General features: G+C 45.7%; 1 protein-coding gene across 4 annotated transcripts in view; it reads left to right on the top strand.

The window, feature by feature from the left end:
* GATB (glutamyl-tRNA amidotransferase subunit B) overlaps positions 1-6,751 on the top strand; it is a 42,921-nt gene extending 36,170 nt beyond the window's left edge. For all 4 annotated transcript variants that reach the window (XM_032108279.1, XM_032108276.1, XM_032108278.1 and 1 more), the window contains 2 exons: positions 3,901-4,035; positions 6,302-6,751. In XM_032108279.1, coding sequence (XP_031964170.1) covers positions 3,901-4,035; positions 6,302-6,430 — 264 coding nt within the window. In that variant the 3' untranslated portion in view covers positions 6,431-6,751. The remainder of the gene's footprint in view (positions 1-3,900; positions 4,036-6,301) is intronic.
* Positions 6,752-14,231: the final 7,480 nt, after the last annotated feature.

The following is a 14,231-nucleotide window of genomic DNA, read 5'->3' as shown; positions in this document are numbered from 1 at the left end:
ATTTAGAAAAGTATTTTGGTTGCCTGGATGTCAGAGGAGTAACAAATGTTTATAACAATCCTCAGCAGTAGGCAGAGATGCTGGATGGCCTGAGGGCAGAAAGGGCTATATATACACACCAGCAGATGAATTGCAGCTCTTGGGGAGGGGAGCATGATCTGCACTGGCAGACACTGATCCAATGGGAAGGGATGGAAGAAGTTCGATGGGGTGAGCACGCAGACATGTGTACACATATGTGCTCGCTGCAGGAAGCTGTTAACCACTTCAATTATTGAAAAGGTTCTGTGTTTGGGCTCTGCTGTCTAAGGCAGTAAAACAGGCAGATAAAAGCCGTGAGCACTGGCTGTACACACAGAGCATTGTGTGGTGGGATGCAGTGCCAAGCTAAGGGCACTGTGTGTTCACGTAATTACCATGTAGGTAATTACAGAGCTCATGCCCAATGTGCCATCAAACACAGCGTCCCACTCCAGAGGTCTCTGAAGCAGTTCCGGGCTGGTGTGCCTGTGCAAAGGGGGGGAGCAGCTTCCAGCTGCGCTGGCGTGTGGGGCTGTGGGGTGAGCGTGTCCTGGATCAGATGGATGCACGCTGCTTGTGGCCCAGCCCGGAGGCACCATTTTGAAGCCCACAGTGGGACGTGTCACTGCTGCTCACGCAGGGCTGAAACCAGTCCGATGGGGAGTGTGCCTGTGATGGGGCCTTGCTCCTCAAGTTGCCAGACAGGCAGCAGATCCATGTCTGGCATTACAGACCTGCCTGTGAGTTATGGCATTGTGGGAGGAGGCTGGTTCCTGGGCCAGGGAAGTGGAAACTTGTCCCTACTGCCAAGAGCCATGCTGGAGCAACTCCGTGTGGACACCCTTGTCACTAGTTCATGGGGGATCCATGCCCAGCAGGCCATGGAGCAGAGCAGACCTTGGGTTTTGCTGGGTTCTGCAGTTGCATAGGTACTCAAATAGGAGTAACTTCAACAGACCTCCTTTGCACCCCTACTTTAAAGTAGATAGCAGGGAAATGAGTACAGTACACATATCTAAACAGAACCATCTGCTTTGACAATTATGACTACACCATCTGGAGGACTGGACCCAGCCTGCCCCCTGCTTCTCTTGAGAGGCTGAGGGACACCTGCCAGACATGAAGGCTTCCGTCACTGGAAAGGAGAGGTGCCCACAGGACTTGCTGGAATGGTGCTGCCTGCTGCTTTCCTCCCGCCCTTGGCAGCAAATCACTGCAGATAGAGTTTCCAGTTGGAGCATTCTTAGGCACAACAGTCAGCTGGCACGGTCACCAGTTGCAAAATGTTTGATATGATGCCCATAGCAGCCAGACATGTAAGTCCTAATTAATTCATCTTGACCAATGCTGCTATGCCTGCATAGGTGGAGACCACAGAACATCATTAAAATCTAATCATGCTCAGGCAAGAATCAATAGAAGAAGCCACTGAGATTTCAGTGATGGAAATGAGGCCTGAGATTCACGTTTTGGCTCTGGAGACTTCATAATTTGATCCTCCTGTGCTGGTGCAGGCAGTTTGTGTAAATGAGTTGAAATCATTTTTTAAACTGCTTTCTTTAGATTTGTACTCCTTGCCAAGTGGAGAAACACATTTTTAAAAAGTGCATCTTTTGACAGGCCTTGGCCACAACTCTTTCTGCTTTCCTACATACCTGTAAACAAGCAAGGGCCTTGATAACATTGTTGCTCTACTAACTAAGTGGAGGTGCTTGTTACCAAATGGGAAGGGACACATGATGCAGCTGTCACAGGGAAAATCTGGTGCCTTCAAGGTTTCTAATGGGCAAGCTTTCCTCAGTGCCAGGAAATATTTGGCACAGGCATAACAGGGAATCAGAGCTGGATCTCTGACTGTCAAGCTGTCCTGCCCCTGATCTAAGTCAGCCTGATGTACGAGTTGCTCCTGCATGACTCTGCCATGATTGGCGCCGTAGATTTTGTTCTTTGCAGATTTCCCCTTCCTGCAGCCCATGGCATCCTGTTTTAATACATACCAGTCCTAAAAATCCCATCTGCCTTTTTCCAGGAGAGTGAAAGGGCTTACTCATTGTCCACCCTGATTTGTGCAGCACTTTAGACTCTCCAGGGTGTTTTGCTAGAGGCCAGGTGTTGTGCGGCGAGGACAGGGCTCATTCTAAGAGGTGACATGCAGTATGGGTGCCTTGGGAGGCCTCCAGGAGAGAAACCTTCCTGCTTCATCCCTCAGGGAAGAAGCAAAAGGGCTTCCTGGACTAGCAATGGAGTGCAACAACAACAAATCCCCAAAACACGAAAAAACACCACCACAAAAAAGGCAAGCAGCTGCATACAGGCTGAATCTCTGTTGGATATTATGTATTTATTTCTAGGGGTATTCCAGGTAGCACTGGCATGATGATTTTTAAATTTCACACTAGAAGGAAGATCTTGTAGAAGACGTCATATAGAGCACTGATTTATTCAGTATAAAGATTCAGTATAAAGATCTTTACCTATAGCTGTTGTAACGCTGGCTGCTTATCAGTAACTTCAGTATTGTGATCTGCCTTTGGCCCTCTCACAAGGAAAAATTAAGATGTAGCTGCCACAATACAGCTGTGTATCATTACCCTCTCACAAGGTCTTGAGAAGAGTGATAAGATGCCATAAAAAGCTTCAGAGTGCCACTGGCAAACAAATATCCTCTTGCAGCAATTCTATGAATGCATGGTTCTTAAAATACTTGCTGTGGATATAGAACTCTTTAACCAAAGGTCTTTTGTACCTGAAAATTTGTCATGCTGAAAAAAATTGCTGGGGTAGTTAAGATAGCATCCCATGTGCTTCACTTTACCAGAGTTCTCTTGCTGCCCTGCGAATTACTCAACATGCAGTTTGAATGCCCCTCCTTGTCTCCCCACCTTGGCCTCTTCTTCATCCTACAGGGAATATTTAATTCTGAACTTTTGACAGGACATTCATTTCCATATTGGGGCACAGCAATGGCCCAAACCTACAATTATATCTTCAGCTCAGGATGGAGCATAATGAGCTGTTTTAATAAGGGTTTTCTTACTCTCCTCCCACAGCCCTGAAATAAAAGCAAAGGGAATACAGAAAATGACTGCCCAAGGAAATTGGTTTTTTATAAATGTTCTCTCCTCTCAAGTGTATTCCAGGGCAATAGCCCTGCTGCAGTGTAGGAAAACACTAGCATTAACAAGTGATTATTCCACAAGCCTGGGTTTGCCCAGCAGTCCAGTACTTGGAGATGATGCATAGGTGGGCTGGAGCTGCTGCATTCATTCTACTTGGCAGCATTTTTCTTCTGCTTTGTCATACATATCCTCATTACAGCCTGCTGGCGAGGACTGGTAATGGGATGAGTTACCTGGGATTGGACTTAGTACAATAGTCAACTAATCATCAGTTCCCGGGCAGAGCCATTGCTCATGGAGATGCATTTCCCTGCTGCTCCCAGGCAATTCTGTGAATGATGTGAGAAGAGCAGGAATACTGGCAAAGAGCAGCCTTGCAGCCCTGCCATCCCTGCTGTGGTGGCTCCTCTCCGTGCATGAGGAGCAGGGGGCTGTGCTCAGCAAACCCCTCTGGAGAGAGCCCGGCCCTGGGGGAGCAGGCAGGGCCCGGGCTTCAGAGGCTGCACAGCCCCAGCTGTGAACCATTACCCTGGACTCTGCAGGAGGTGGCAATGCTTTGTCTCAGTCCAGGGGGCAGAAAAGGAGGGGGGTACAAGGGCTCTTTCAGAGAGGCACAGGATTAAATCTTGGGCTTGTTCACATTTAGACAATCTACTCCTAGCAAAAACAGGGCTTCTTGGATCCATAACTGAAATACTGCATGTAAACAATGTTGGTAAGTCAAGCCACTGACCTTTGCTGCTTTTATTGTGATTTTCAGGTGCTTGCAGAATTGTGGAAGGGAGAAGGGAAGACTCCTCTTGAAATTGTTAAAGTACAGAAACTTGAACTGTTACAGGATCAAAAAGAGCTTGAACAGATCTGCCAGGCAGTGATTGATGGACAAGAAAATGAGGTGATTATGATGGTGCCAGGAACCTTCTGCACGGTGGCAGTGTGTGGCACTGAAAGGGGGTTAAAATAGCCTCTCTTTTTTTCTCTTTTGATGGCATTTGAGCTCTAGAGCCAGAACAGTAAAGCTGCTGCCAAGATATTATCAGGCTTTGCTTCTCCTTTCTTATTTTACTAAGTGGGTTTTTTTGAAACTGAAGCTTACACAAAATGATCAGCAAAAGAAATTACCAGTCTGGCTAATGTGCTAAGTCATTCTGAGAGCCCATAAAACTTTAATGCAGGAAACAAAACTGCAGGGCCCTGTCCCTCTCCAGCTGTACTGCCATTAACCTGACCCTGCCACCCAGCCACATAACTCTGATTTTTATGACATCTGTTGTGATATTGGGTCAACACTGTTAAACTGTTCTGAAGCTGGAGATGGAAGTTAGCTGCCAGCAAGACATATATTAGTTATGGAATTAGAGACTGTATCAGTGCTGGCAAGGCAAAAATTTTACTTGAATCTGACTTTCTGCCATGTCCATGTCTCTGTCCACTGCCAAAGAGAGGAGCCTAGCTGGCTCTCCTGCCTGACAGTGGCTCTGGGGTGGGGAGGAGCCAGAGCTCTGTGGCAGCAGCAGCAGTGGCTCTAGAGCTGCTGCCCACTCTGCTGTTCTGCCCACTCTGCAATGGCAGCCACACAAATGCTCCCCTGTGGGGATGATGGGCTCTTCCCCATCTCCTTGGAAAGACACACAGCAGCCACTGTGGCTCAGTCTAACAAGGTCTGAGCTGGAAAAAAAGGGAAAAAACCCTTGTTGATCATGAAGGGGAGGAGTGGGAAGGGATCTTGACAGAGTCTATATAATCTGTTTTATAAAAAGCAAAAAGAAAACAAGTGCTTATATGTTCTCTGGAGCAAAAATGTAAAAGCAGAAGTGAATAGCTTACTTCTAATACGAACAATGTCTAGCTACATTTGCCATTTGGAAAAAAACATTAATATATTTTGAGAACAATACCACCCCTTCCAGATCTCACTGGGGGATGCTAACAGCTCTGCAAGAGCTTTAGATAAAATGAGCTTGCAGTAGATCGGCATGACCTCCATCCAACTTGACTCATTTGCAGAGCCTGATAAAAGTGCTGCTGTATTTCTAGGCTGGTATGAAAGCACAGGATGGGAGGGAGAGGAGAGAACATTAGAACTGACTGGGAAGTGCAGGAGCTGAAGGTCCATAACCACACTCCCATTTCAATGTGTTTTGAGAGTTAACTTTTTTCAGAACGAAATAGCTTCTAAACAGCTGCTCAAACCAATACTGAGCACTTTATGACAGTGAAGGATCAGGACTGTACCGCACTCTGCCCTGCATAGTAATTTCTAGCAGATCCAGAGTAATGAGTCCTTTCCACAGTGCAACTTAACAGAGAAGACTTTTGACTGACAGTAATTCAGACACTGTAATGAAAAGCATTATTTGTATCTGAATTTGGTATTAGCACAGTGCATGGTTCCTGTGTTTACAATTCATCCCTGCACATATATCATGCTTTCTTCGCAGCAATTGTGTTATGCCCAGGAACTCCGACAATGTCGAGAATGGCTTCCCTGCCACACAAACAGTAGGAAGGCCAGATGCTTGTCTTTCAGCAGTAGCATCTCCTTTAGGAAGGCCCAAAGGTGAAATTTCAGATCCTTTCAGCTTTTAGATATGGCCCTTGCAGTGCAGCAGGTGATTGTGCATCAAAGGCTGTCTGATAGGAGGTCATATATGACCAGTTTAATTAATCGTCATGTTGCAAATTAGATTATGTGCTTGAAGGAAATAAAAAACACCTATGTCTGTGCTTGAAGGACCTCACCAATATTATCAAATAGATTTTGATTTGATGCAAATTACTTGTTATAACAGGACATTATATTCAGTAAAATGGTAGATCCTATTAGCAAGGAAAGTCCATCTCTGGCTCTTTCCAGGAAGTTGCCATTCAAGTTGCAAACGCTGTTAAAATCCAAAAGCGTTTTGTGACTCTTCAAATAAGAGGAGCTCTTTCTATTAGTTGTAAGGCCCTGCTGCTGTACAGACTTGCTGTTCTCTCATGGGAGCAGAGGAGGAGCTTATTGCAAGGCTGAAGGCAGTTTTTATAAATAACACCTTAGCCCCAAATGCAGTCTTCTATCACAATAGTCTAACGGACAAAGATATTCCTACCTTGGTGTTGGGAATGAGTGAAGACTTTTCTTGTAACAATGCTATCTGTTGGATTTTTTTTCTTTAAAGGTTATGGCGATAAAGGCAGGAAATCAAAAAGTTCTAAATAAGTTAATTGGTCTGGTACAAAGGAAGACACAAGGACGGTCCAATCCTGTTCTAGTGAAGCAGTTATTAGAGAAGAAGCTATCAGAGTAGCCACAAGAAAAAAAACACACAAGCAACTACAGAAATACGTGCTTCGTTCTGTCTGCAAATGGTGTCTCCTCGTGCAGCATCGGGCTTGTTGGTTGTACTTCAAGGAGCCTGACGTCCCAGCCTTCCCTAGATGCGTCAGCCAAAGGCAGATGGGCCACAGAAAAGCAGGATACAGCCATTTGCATTGCCCTCGCTTTGATGTGGCACTTGGAAATGTGATTTCCACACAGCCCTGGGAAACAAGCTCCCAGAGGTGTCTGTGAGTATGCAGAGAGCTGAAACTACATGCGTTAGTTTTCTAATAAAGCAGGTACAAACTTAGCTTTTCTTGGCTGTGTGTTTGTGAGAAGGGAGATTCACAATCTCAAATACTCTGTCTGGGGATGCACACCATAGCTCACTGTCAGTTTGAGCACAGCAGTAACAATGACTAAAACACCCAGCAGTAATTGAGGAGACCACATGTGCCTCAATGCCTAACACAAGATAAAAAAAGTTCACTGCTATCATTCTTCCTGGTTTCTGAGGAAAGGATGAAGTAATGAGCTGCTTAAGTGTGTTCCTGAGGGTAGTGCCATAGACAGAAGTGCCAGCATCTCGCCATGTCAGATTTTTTGCTCCTTCTCCCAGTTATGCATCCACATACCTGCTTTGCCTGCTTTCAGTTCTGAGGAGTGCCTGAGGGATGTGTGCCTGAGCCCTTCTGAGGGCCACATCCCACTTTGGCCTCAGAGGTTCTGAACAGCAGATGTGCTTCTGCCAGCCCTGCACAATCTACAGCAGAACAAGTAGAATCGTAGAACAGCTGGAGTTGGAAGGGACCCACAAGGATCACTGAAGTCCAGCCCCTGGCCCTGCACAGAACAGCCCCAGGACTCACACCATGTGCCTGAGAAAGTGGTGTCTTTTTCTAATGCAGTAGCTCAATAACGGGACTGCTTGCTCCAGTTTGGTTTTTTTTCTCTGCAGGCAAGAATTTGGCCCTGTGTTACAAATGCCCAGGGCTGCTGCTTCTCTCGCACATGGTTTTCTGCTGTCACCTGGAACTGCACTGCTTCGGGGAAGGAATGGAACATGCAGTTGGCTTACCAAAACTGAGCTGGATTCAGCTGGGGTCCAGTCCTGCTCCACTACTTAATCCAAAGAGGTGTTTTATGCTGGTGGTTTTTATTTTGGGTTTTTTATATCTTTTTTTTTTCAGTTCTGGCTTTCAGTACTCACTGAAACACAGGGATGTGGAATAAACTTCCCCATCCCAACCAACTTTAGCTGATCAAGCCATTAACAGGAAATGCAACAAGAAGGAGCCTGTCAAATTTACATTTGGGAGATAAATCCCATTTAGTACCAGGTGCTTGAAGTTCTTAAATCCCTCCTGGAGACTGCTAAGCCATACTTTTTAAAGATCACATCTACCTCAGGCCTCATAGCTGCTGCTTCAGAATTGTTCTTTAGGATGTGCCTGCAGGGCAGACATTGTCACAGGAGTGCAGCAGGTGTGGCCCTGGGACTTCAGTCACCTTTGGCAAATGTGATGCTTGCAGCACTGGTTCAAAGTAGGTTGATGGCAGTTCCTCCTCCTGAGTGCCAGTGCTGATGTTATGTCTTGAGGAGGACATTGCTATACAAACTGGCTGAGGTTCAAGTACGAACTCTTTCATTAGAAGGAAAAAACCCTTTGGTTTTCAATACATTTAATGAATAAAATGTATACCCATTATTCACAAAATGTACCTTTACAATTCAAGCATCAACACACAGCTTACAAAAAGCAGTAACATGACTGCAGTCAAAAACTGTGACCCTTCCAAAACCAGTCAACCAAACAAAAAGCCTAAACCTCCGAAAACTCCCCCCAAATCACACCCCGCCCAGGATTTTCAGGTAATTTGACCTTCACACTAAGACTTCTACTATCACTTTTCACATCATGAGCAAAAAGTACCATTTTTGCTTAAGAGTGGTGTGAATTTTCAGGTAAGTGTTCAGTCAATAAAGGTTTAGATTATACAAGAAACTAAGTATTGGAATTCTGTTCAACTCTTGCCATGGCAGCAAGAAACAAGAAGGCACAAGGGTTTCTGCATGAAATCTTGAATATTAGAAATACTCCCTCAGTTTAGAAAAACACAGCTGTTTCCCAGAAGTGTTTCCCAAGGTTAGTGCTTGTTGTGGCACGGCTGGATGCTGCTGTGCTGAGTTCCCCACTGCTATAGTGGGTACCTTTTAAAAAAGAGAAATCAAAACAACAATGTATTTGGGAGAGTAAATCAGCTAAACTGATTTAAAAGAAGGAAGGCTCTCAACCAATGTAGCAAGGCTACTGCTGATAATTCTCTCTATGGGCTACTTCTTCTTAGCCAATCTTTTACTGTAGAATTATATTTCGCTAGTACGGTGCAAAACCTGTTAAAAGTCACCAGCCAGGTTCTCTCTGAGTAGAGTCTGTGTCAGTATATCATGCAGCTGGGCATATGCAAAGCACTTGACACTGTCCTGCATAGCATCCTATCTCTAAACTGGAAAGACATGGATTTGATGGGTGGACCACTCAGGGGATAAGGAACTGGCTGTCTGGTTGCACTCAAAGAGTTGTGGTCCGTATCTTGATGTCCAGGTGGAGGCCAATGATGAGTGGAGTCCTCCAGTGGTCATCACTGGACCTGGCCCTGTTTCACATCTTTGCTGGTGACAAGGACAGTGGGATTGAGTGTTCCCTCATCAGCACGTTCTCTGATGACACCAAGCTGTGTGGTGTGGTTGACACACTGGAGGACAGGGATACCATCCAGAGGGATCTGGACAGGCTTGAGAAGTGCGGCTGCGCAAAGAAGTGGAACTTGGGGGTGCTGGGGGATGACAAACTCGGCATGACCTGGCCATGTGCACTCGCAGCCCAGCAAGCCAGTTGTGTCCGGGGCTGCGTCCAAAGCACTGTGGGCAGCAGGATGAGGGAGGGGATTCTGCCCCTCTGCTCCACTGTGGTGGGACCCCACCTGCAGTGCTGCATCAAGCTCTGGGTTCCCAGCACAGGAAGGATACAGACCTGTTGGAGTGAGTCCAGAGGCCATGAAGGTGATCAGAGGGCTGAAACATCTCACCTGTGAGGAGAGGCTCAGACAGTTGGGGCTGTTCGGCATTGGGAGGAGAAGGCTCTGGAGAGACCTTAGAGCACCTTCCAGCACCTAAAATGGGCCAACAAGAGAGCTGAAGAAGGACAAGGGCATGTAGTGATAAGATGAGCAGGAACGGCTTTAAGATAAGAGAGGGCAGGTTTAGATCAGATATTAGGAAAAAAGTCTCTACTGTGAAGCACTGGAACAGGTTGCCCTTAAAAGCTGTAGATGCCTCATCATTAGAGGTGTTCAAGGCCAGGTTGGATGGGGCTTTGGGCACCCTGGTCTAGTGGGAGGTGTCCCTGCCCATGGTGGGGGGGGGGGGGTTAGAACTAGATTAAGGTCCCTTCCAACCCAAAGCATTCTGTGGTTTACTGTAAGTCTCAATCTGTTTTCACCTCCACCTGCCAGACACGATGGATAACAAGAAAGATGAAAAAGGGATAATTGTAATATTCTTCCCTTCCAGGGAAGGGAAAGAGCAGCCATAGTCTATAAATCTTGCACTGTATTATGAAGCAGTCACTTCTGAAATTTTTTAAGAACTCTTTTGCAGACACACACAAAATGGAAATTTCCTTTTGATAGGAAAAAAAGTGGTTTGAGTCAATTGAGATCAAGATAATGAAGCTTTTTAACATTTGTGGAGATATCAGGTACAAACTTCAAAGCAGTGGTAGCTGGCAGTGCTCAGACCTAGTGATGGGAAGGCTCAGTAGGGCCAGCTCATGTTGCTGCCACTATCCCAGCCTGCATTAAGGGGCTCATCAGTCACTTCACACCCTTTTGACTGAACCAATACAACCAAAACATGGGATCCTTTTTGGCTGCCAAGGGCCTGATACAGCAACCTAAATACAACCACCTCCTTCCCATTCCCCTAAATGGAGCTCAAGGCAAATTTGAAATACTCAACAAGTGAACACGCTACTGAGCAAAACAAACAGCTTTGGTTTATATCTGCTTAGCAGTAGTCCCTGAGCACATAAAAAAAGCAGAAGCAACAGCCTCAAGGAATTTAGTGTCTGCTACTGTAAAGACAAATAAAACAACCCTACAGGACAGGTGGGTCTGCAGGAAAGAAGGCAAGAGCCTGACTGTGAAGTGTTGGATGTAGAACATTCTGCAGACCAGGAAGCTGTTCCAAGTGTCATTGTACCGAGGCTGGAAGTCCAGAATGAAGATTGAGGCTTTGACCCCAACTTGGAAGTCTCACTTAGCTACTCCAGTGCTCTCTGATCTAATCATTGCAGATGCCATCTGTGCAACAACATCAGGCAGGGTGAATTAAGGACAGTTTCATGCAGATTTTCAGCAGTAACCATCCACGAACAGAGGACCAAGGAAAATGCTCACAAATTAAAAGCTGACACCAGACACTGTGACCATCTCATCTACTCATTGCTGGAAGTCTTCTAGGAGGTCAGGCCTGAGGGTGGAGAGCTGATACTTACTCCTATAGCTGAAGTATCCTGTATCTGAGGCTGCAGAAGAGGAGATTGAAGTTGTCTAAAAAGATGCTGGCAATGCTGTAAGTAGTGAAGAAAGAATTTCTAGCGCTCAGCCTTGGCTGCAGAGTTTAATTTTAACTGTGTTAAAAATAGAAGCATACGAGAGGAACCTTAACTAAAAGATTCTAGCAGAGCATTCAGCTGCGATTTCAGTGCAGCCCCTTTCCACCCTGCTTTGTGGTGTGGCGTAGGGGTTCTGGGATGCACTCGTTTCTCTTCTGAGCACCCTCTCTCTACCTACACTTTCACAACCACTGACCTCAGCAGCACCTTCCCAGGGATTTATGGCCTTGGGTGCATGCTCAACATGGAGAGCGCTTGTTTTTTCACACATGAAGGAAAACAAGTTGGGTTTACAGTCAGGTCTCTTTTCTCAAACTGCACGAAGGACAAGAAGGAATAGCACACTGCTGGTTGGTTTGCCCTCGTTGCCAGCATCTTCCTTAAAATGCTATTTACACATACTCATACACAAATACATTGGGTTCTGAATCAGGTAGTGGCCGCTTAAAACCAAGTTACAGCGACAGGAGGTCTACATTTATCAACCCAAAGGCTCAGAAGCTTCCCTGCATTGGGTTGGCTTCAAGTGCAAGTTGTCCTCTGTCCCCTCAGAAGCCTCAAATATGCAGGTAATACACAGACAGAGAGGATTCTATTGCTGAACAGTGTGAGGAATGCAACAAAATGCAAACTCCTAGGTTGTCATGACCTGTAATTTGCTGTGCCTTTTTCTGCCCATTGTGATGGCAAATTTAGACTCCATCTTCAAGAGCCCCTGGGCCAAGCCACATCAATAACTAGGGATGACTGCAGTGGAAACACAAAACCACCGGGAATGCTCCTCCTCTCCTGACTGTACTCCAGCACACATCCCACATTAGGCTGTACAGCCTGAATCTTAACTGCAATAAAGCAAACTGCAGAAATGCTCAGGTGCCACCATGAGGGAGCAAAGCATCCTAGTCCCAGATCCTTAAGATCTCCTGTAGGGCGTACAGGCATTTCACAACTGTCTGCAGCATCTGCTGACCAGCTGCAGATATAAGTGGTCAGGGACCCTGACCTTTGGTTCCTCCCCTTTATCTGTGTGGGGGGAAGGTCCAATTCATGACCCTTTGAACAATTCCCATCTTGCCTGCTGGCTTTGCCCGAGAAAAAGACTGGTGACAGCTGTGGCAGACCCCATGTTATCCCACCTCATACACAGGCAGCAAAGTAATCCGTGCAACATTCCCTGCCTTGCCATTGCAGCCGCTGGAGAAAGGCCTCCATCTGAGTCCAGTACTTGGAGCTGCAGAGTTGTACTGCCATGATCCTCACAAGAGCCAACAGCTTCACTGTAGGGAATGCTCCCTCCATGCACAGCCATTTTGTGTAAGCACAAAGAAAAAGGTCTCCCAACATGTGGTTGCATCAGCCACAGCTGTAATTGTCTAACCCAGTAAGCAGGCATAACCATCAGTAAGCTGTATTTCAGCTGCTCAAGAGGCCACACTTTCAGGCTGGTCTTAGAGGCTGCTAGATTTTTTCACACTGAAGCTCAGGAACCAATGTCATGACCCTGGAGATTTACAAAAGACACTGATCAGTGTTTCTAAACAGCAAGCTGTGCTTGGACACCAAGAGACATAAGTCGTTGGCTCAAGCTGCAACAAGGGACACTGAGACCCAGGGCCACTCCCTCTCCTTTGAGTACGAGCTGGCATTTCGTCTGAGCTCTGGCCAAACTGACACAGCAGCACTGAGCTGGACACAGTTTAGTTGTCTTGGATTTGACTCATCCATGTTATTTTTTGGTCTAAATCCAAGCTAGTTATTTTTAAAGAAGACTGCAATAAAACACAGCTGCTGTGGAATTGGCTTCATCAGAGACATAGGTTTGCAGGTATTTAGTCCACAGTACATAATTGTATGCGGGCAGTCTGCTGAAGTGCCAAAGTTGAGAAATGCAGCCTTTGCACAAAAGTTCCATCAGGGCTTTTAGCCCAGAGACTTCAGTCTTAATTTAATCCAGCTGCCACACAAGAACCATTATAATCAATGAACAAAAAGAAGATTTGCACAGTCAGCAACAAAACGCCACTTTAAGCACCTACATATTTGAGAATCCAAGTAATGCTCCTTTTCATAAATAAGAGGCTTCCAACTGAGCATTTAACAAATGAAGTACATTGATGCTGGGCCACAACATGTTTAGAAAGCTGGGGGCCACTAAAAAATAAAGTGCATTTATTCAGAGCAGGGCTTTGACCGCCAACAAAGTCACAGAAAAAGCACTGCATTCTGTGGCTATCTGCTGTCAGACAGCTGGCACCACCATCATCTTATCCAAGTACCTATTTATGCAAGTCTGACACCACCTTCACAAGGTGCAATTTTTACGCTCCTTTGCACATTCCTGTCCCAAAACATCACACGGCAGTGCTATCCACTTGGACAGGTACTATAGGACATGGGCAGGTACTGTAGGACATGGTCATATTCACTTTTCAAGTCTGAGCTTTTTCTTTCTAGTCGCTGATAAATCAGAGCAACACATACGTAAATTCTGCATTTCACACAGAGGGAAGTGCCCCCTGCTAATCTGTGGGGTTTTCCCTTAGGTCTGCTCATTAATATAAGCAGCCCAGGTGCCATGTACCCTCCATTTCTGCTGATAATGCTCAAAGAGTGCAAGGAGGAACATACTCTAATTAACTAAATCAGATCTGGACACAGCAGCATTGTTACTGTACAGTGCCAGAGCTATCTGAGTTAAAAGAAAGAGGAAAATCCCAGTATTCTACTCATAAACACAGACGCAAGTTAAATGTTACAAATGTAATGGGAGCTGTCATAAGAACTGCAGGCATGACATAGCAATTTCAGTAAATACAGCAGAGTAAATTGCTTATTAAATCAAGCCATCCTCAAACAGGAGCTGTGGCTACAAATTCAAATGATACAATGACATAATTTAACTGCAACAAATCACACTGCTCCCATCCTTTTCTTTCCAGCCCTGAGGTTTTAGAGCGTCTTAGGGGAGCTAAAAAACCTTCCTGAAGCACAAAACCTTCTGAGAGGCTTAAGCAGAGTGCACAAAAGGGTAGTGAGTGTGCACATGCTGTGCTGGATGGTGAACTTCTCTTGGTAAACAGAACTTAACCTGTTGAACTTAAAACCTTGGAC

Source organism: Corvus moneduloides, chromosome 5 (assembly GCF_009650955.1).
Source record: "Corvus moneduloides isolate bCorMon1 chromosome 5, bCorMon1.pri, whole genome shotgun sequence".
In the NCBI taxonomy this organism is placed as follows: domain Eukaryota; kingdom Metazoa; phylum Chordata; class Aves; order Passeriformes; family Corvidae; genus Corvus; species Corvus moneduloides.
Note: the sequence above shows the minus strand (reverse complement) of the source record. Positions and strands in the feature narration are given on the sequence as shown.